The sequence below is a fragment of the Haemaphysalis longicornis genome, unplaced genomic scaffold, assembly GCF_048455015.1.
Source record: "Haemaphysalis longicornis isolate Haplotype H1 unplaced genomic scaffold, Haemaphysalis longicornis Haplotype H1 scaffold_1, whole genome shotgun sequence".
Classification (NCBI taxonomy): Eukaryota; Metazoa; Arthropoda; class Arachnida; order Ixodida; family Ixodidae; genus Haemaphysalis; species Haemaphysalis longicornis.
This window is the reverse complement of record NW_027526203.1, coordinates 54899199-54902356: the sequence shown is the minus strand read 5'-3', so window position 1 is coordinate 54902356 and position 3158 is coordinate 54899199. Positions and strand designations below refer to the sequence as shown.

The following is a 3158-nucleotide window of genomic DNA, read 5'->3' as shown; positions in this document are numbered from 1 at the left end:
AAGATGAACACATACCAACTAGCCCAACTTTCCGTTCTTCTGTAGTACTTTTGGAGCTTGAGCACAGCATGTTCGCGGAGGCCGTTGTCAGGCCCAACACACACCACGTTTGGTGCGAAAAGGGCCATCCCCTGAGGGCTGACTTTGGAGGGGAATTCAGTGAAGAGTAGCGAAAGTGATCAGCTCGGCTGTTGCTGCCACAAGAGCACCATTCAACGACCCAAGAATTGTGATTCTACACGGCCTTCCCGGTACAGGCAAGACCCACACTATCATTGGAATGGTCACGGAGCTGCTTAGCAGCAGCAGCAGCAGCAGCGAGACCATGCTGATTGTGGCACCGTCAAACTCTGCTGTTGATGCGATTGCCCGTCGGCTGTTGGCATACAGAGCACAGCAAGCCAAGCGCGCAATGCCTCCCGACATGATGGTGAAGGCAGTGCGTGTTGGAAAGTAGTTCACGGTACACGCTGAGGTGCGGCGTATCTGTTTCACTGAGGTGCTTCGCAAGGACATGTAGAGAGAGAAGGCCGAACACTGCCGAGAGATGACCAAGCCATAGCTTGCCTGGAGAAGCAGCTGAGGCACTGGCAGGGCAAGAAACAACAACTAGGGAGCAGTACCTGCCCCAATGCCACAGCTCTAAGGCGTGCAGAATGCCAGCTGGGCAAGCTGCAAGTTCAGTTGCAGAGGGCCAAAGAAAGCAAGGGAAAGAGGCGGCACATTGGGGACGGTGATGGCTGACAGCCTCGCAGTGCAAACGAAAGGAAGCTTGCCATCCTCCGTGGTGCACACGTTGTCCTGTCCACCTTGAACAGCTGCCGGAGACAGCTTCTGGAAGAAGCCTTAGGCCGTACCAGCCCACGGAGCTTTTCCTGCGTGCTCGTAGACGAGGCCACCCAGTGCACAGAAGCGGAGGCTCTACTGTGCCTGCAGTACAGGACAAGCAGTCTGGTCTTGGTCAGAGACCCAATGCAGCTGCCGGCCATAGTGATGTCGCAGGAGGCTGTGGCACACGGATTCCAGGAGTCGCTGTTCGAGCGCTTCTACAAGCACCTGAAACAGGAAGCTGACTTGAAGCCCATCTTTGCACTGAGTAGCAGCGGAGGATGCATTCCGAGATTTGACACTTTCCATCGCAGAACGTTTACGACGGAAAGCTCCGGCCAATTGCCAGACTGGAAGAAGCGCACGCATCGTTTCCCCTGACACCCTACCCGGTTTTCAACATTGCCGACAGCCCCGAGGCCAGTGGTATGTCGTGGCTAATTTGTCGCGAGGCTGCGTTCGTGGCCCGTCTCTGCCGGGCCATTTTAGACTTTGTGGGAGTAGACTTGTCTCTCGGCGTCATCACACTCTACCATGCCCAGAAGTGTGCCATCGAAGAGCTTCTGTGGAGGCTGCTTCCTCGAGGTGAAGTTGCCTGTGACGTGAACACCGTTGCCGGCGTTCAGGGTCAGGAACGAGATGTCATCATCTTGTCGTGTGTCAGGGCTCACCATCTATTGGGCCAGACCGACTTCTTTGCTGATGGTCGAAGTCTCAACGTGGCCATCACCAGAGCCAAGAAGGCGTTGTTCATCTGTGGACATCTCGACTCGTTGGACACCAAGGAGTGGGGTGCCCTAGTCTCCGGTGCCAACGACCGCTGCAAAGTTTGGGACATCTCTGCCCACTGTGTCATTCACGTGATTGCAAAGATTATAAGGAAGCCACTATCACTGAAAGAATGAGGAACTGAACGTCTAGGGTCCCGAGATGGTTCAAATGATAAATGTAAGCATCGTGACGAACCTTGTCATCTGCGCATTATGGAAGAAACATGAGATCACTGCCATTGCTCTCTACATGCCACGTTGTTGATGGTTTAATAACATTCATTTGTTCGGGCTGTTTTATTGTTTGCAATACTGACGTGCAAGCACTACTGAAATTCGCAATCTCAGTGTTATGCATGTAGCGCACCTGTGCTCAGCTAGTAATTAATGGCTGATAAGATATGTCAAGCTTTTATTAAGATGCTAGCTTGGTCTGAAACGGGATTTTATTGAGTTCTATAGTGCATTGTGTTGTAAATTCTTTTTTCAGTATACTATAAAGCAAAGTTTGCTTCACTTCAAAATAAAAAGGGCTGACTTTAGTTTCCCTTTGTTATACCAGTGGCGAATGAGTGATTCCAAGAGCCATTGGACCACTTGCCATTTTTCTTTCCTCTGGTTGTCAGCCCCGTAAGTGCCATGCAGATTATTACTCATTACTGAACTAGTTTGCACAGCAGTTTGGCTGTGCTTTTTTCACACAATGTTGACAGCCGGTGAGAAAATGAATGAAAGTTGGTTTAAAGACCGAGGATATTGCCTGCATAGCCTTGGTATTGTCTCCAACACTGCAACACATTTAGCAATACCCATTTTATTTGTGTTGTGTTTTGTAACAAAAGCATGCACTTACATTGAAGTATGTCACAAATGCTATTGCACAGATCTAAACATGTTGTTCGGCAATACGTATGCGAGTCTGGTGGAGAGAGCAGGACCGAATGGGAGTGGTCGACAAAGCCATGGCACAGTTCGTGGGATGAGAAGGAAAGCTTATATCATGTTGCGTATAGTGGTGCCACCTTGTCACGTGGCCTGAGGTACCTGTATATTGGCCTATAGGAGACCCAGGCGGCAGCATCGGGGAGACATCACCAAACGGGCGGCACGCAGGCCCCTAAGCTCGTGGTATTCCCGAAATTACTTGTTTAAAGATATTCGCTTATAAGCGACCTTTTTCTTCCTTGTGTTTCTTGTTTTTGTCAAAATAAGAATGGCCGGGGCTGACGTGCCATTTACAACAGCGGAACACCTTAGCGGTGATATCAACATAACAAGGCCATTGCGGTAACATGACTGCTTACTGTATATCAACTCCGAAATGTATTGTAGATAGGTTCTGAATATCAATCACCCCGAACACGTGCACTGTAGTTACAAGGGCGAATATAATCAGCGAAACGGAGTGATTTACTAGTTACTCAGGTAGGATACACAGAAAGAATTCCGGAAATTACGAGCTATGGCATTACATGAAAACGGGACATCTCAGCGTCACAGATTGGAGCCTTTATAACCCACACACTGTTTTTTCGGAACCCCGGATTCCCTAACAACGAC

At 49.6% G+C, this 3158-nt stretch overlaps 1 protein-coding gene across 1 annotated transcript; it reads left to right on the top strand.

The window, feature by feature from the left end:
- The first annotated feature begins 280 nt into the window (after window positions 1–280).
- Window positions 281–1733, top strand: LOC144171151 (uncharacterized). Its single transcript, XM_077700970.1, has 3 exons — window positions 281–371; window positions 890–1089; window positions 1143–1733. Exons 1-3 carry the CDS (start codon window positions 281–283, stop codon window positions 1731–1733), a joined length of 882 nt encoding a protein of 293 aa, XP_077557096.1.
- Window positions 1734–3158: the final 1425 nt, after the last annotated feature.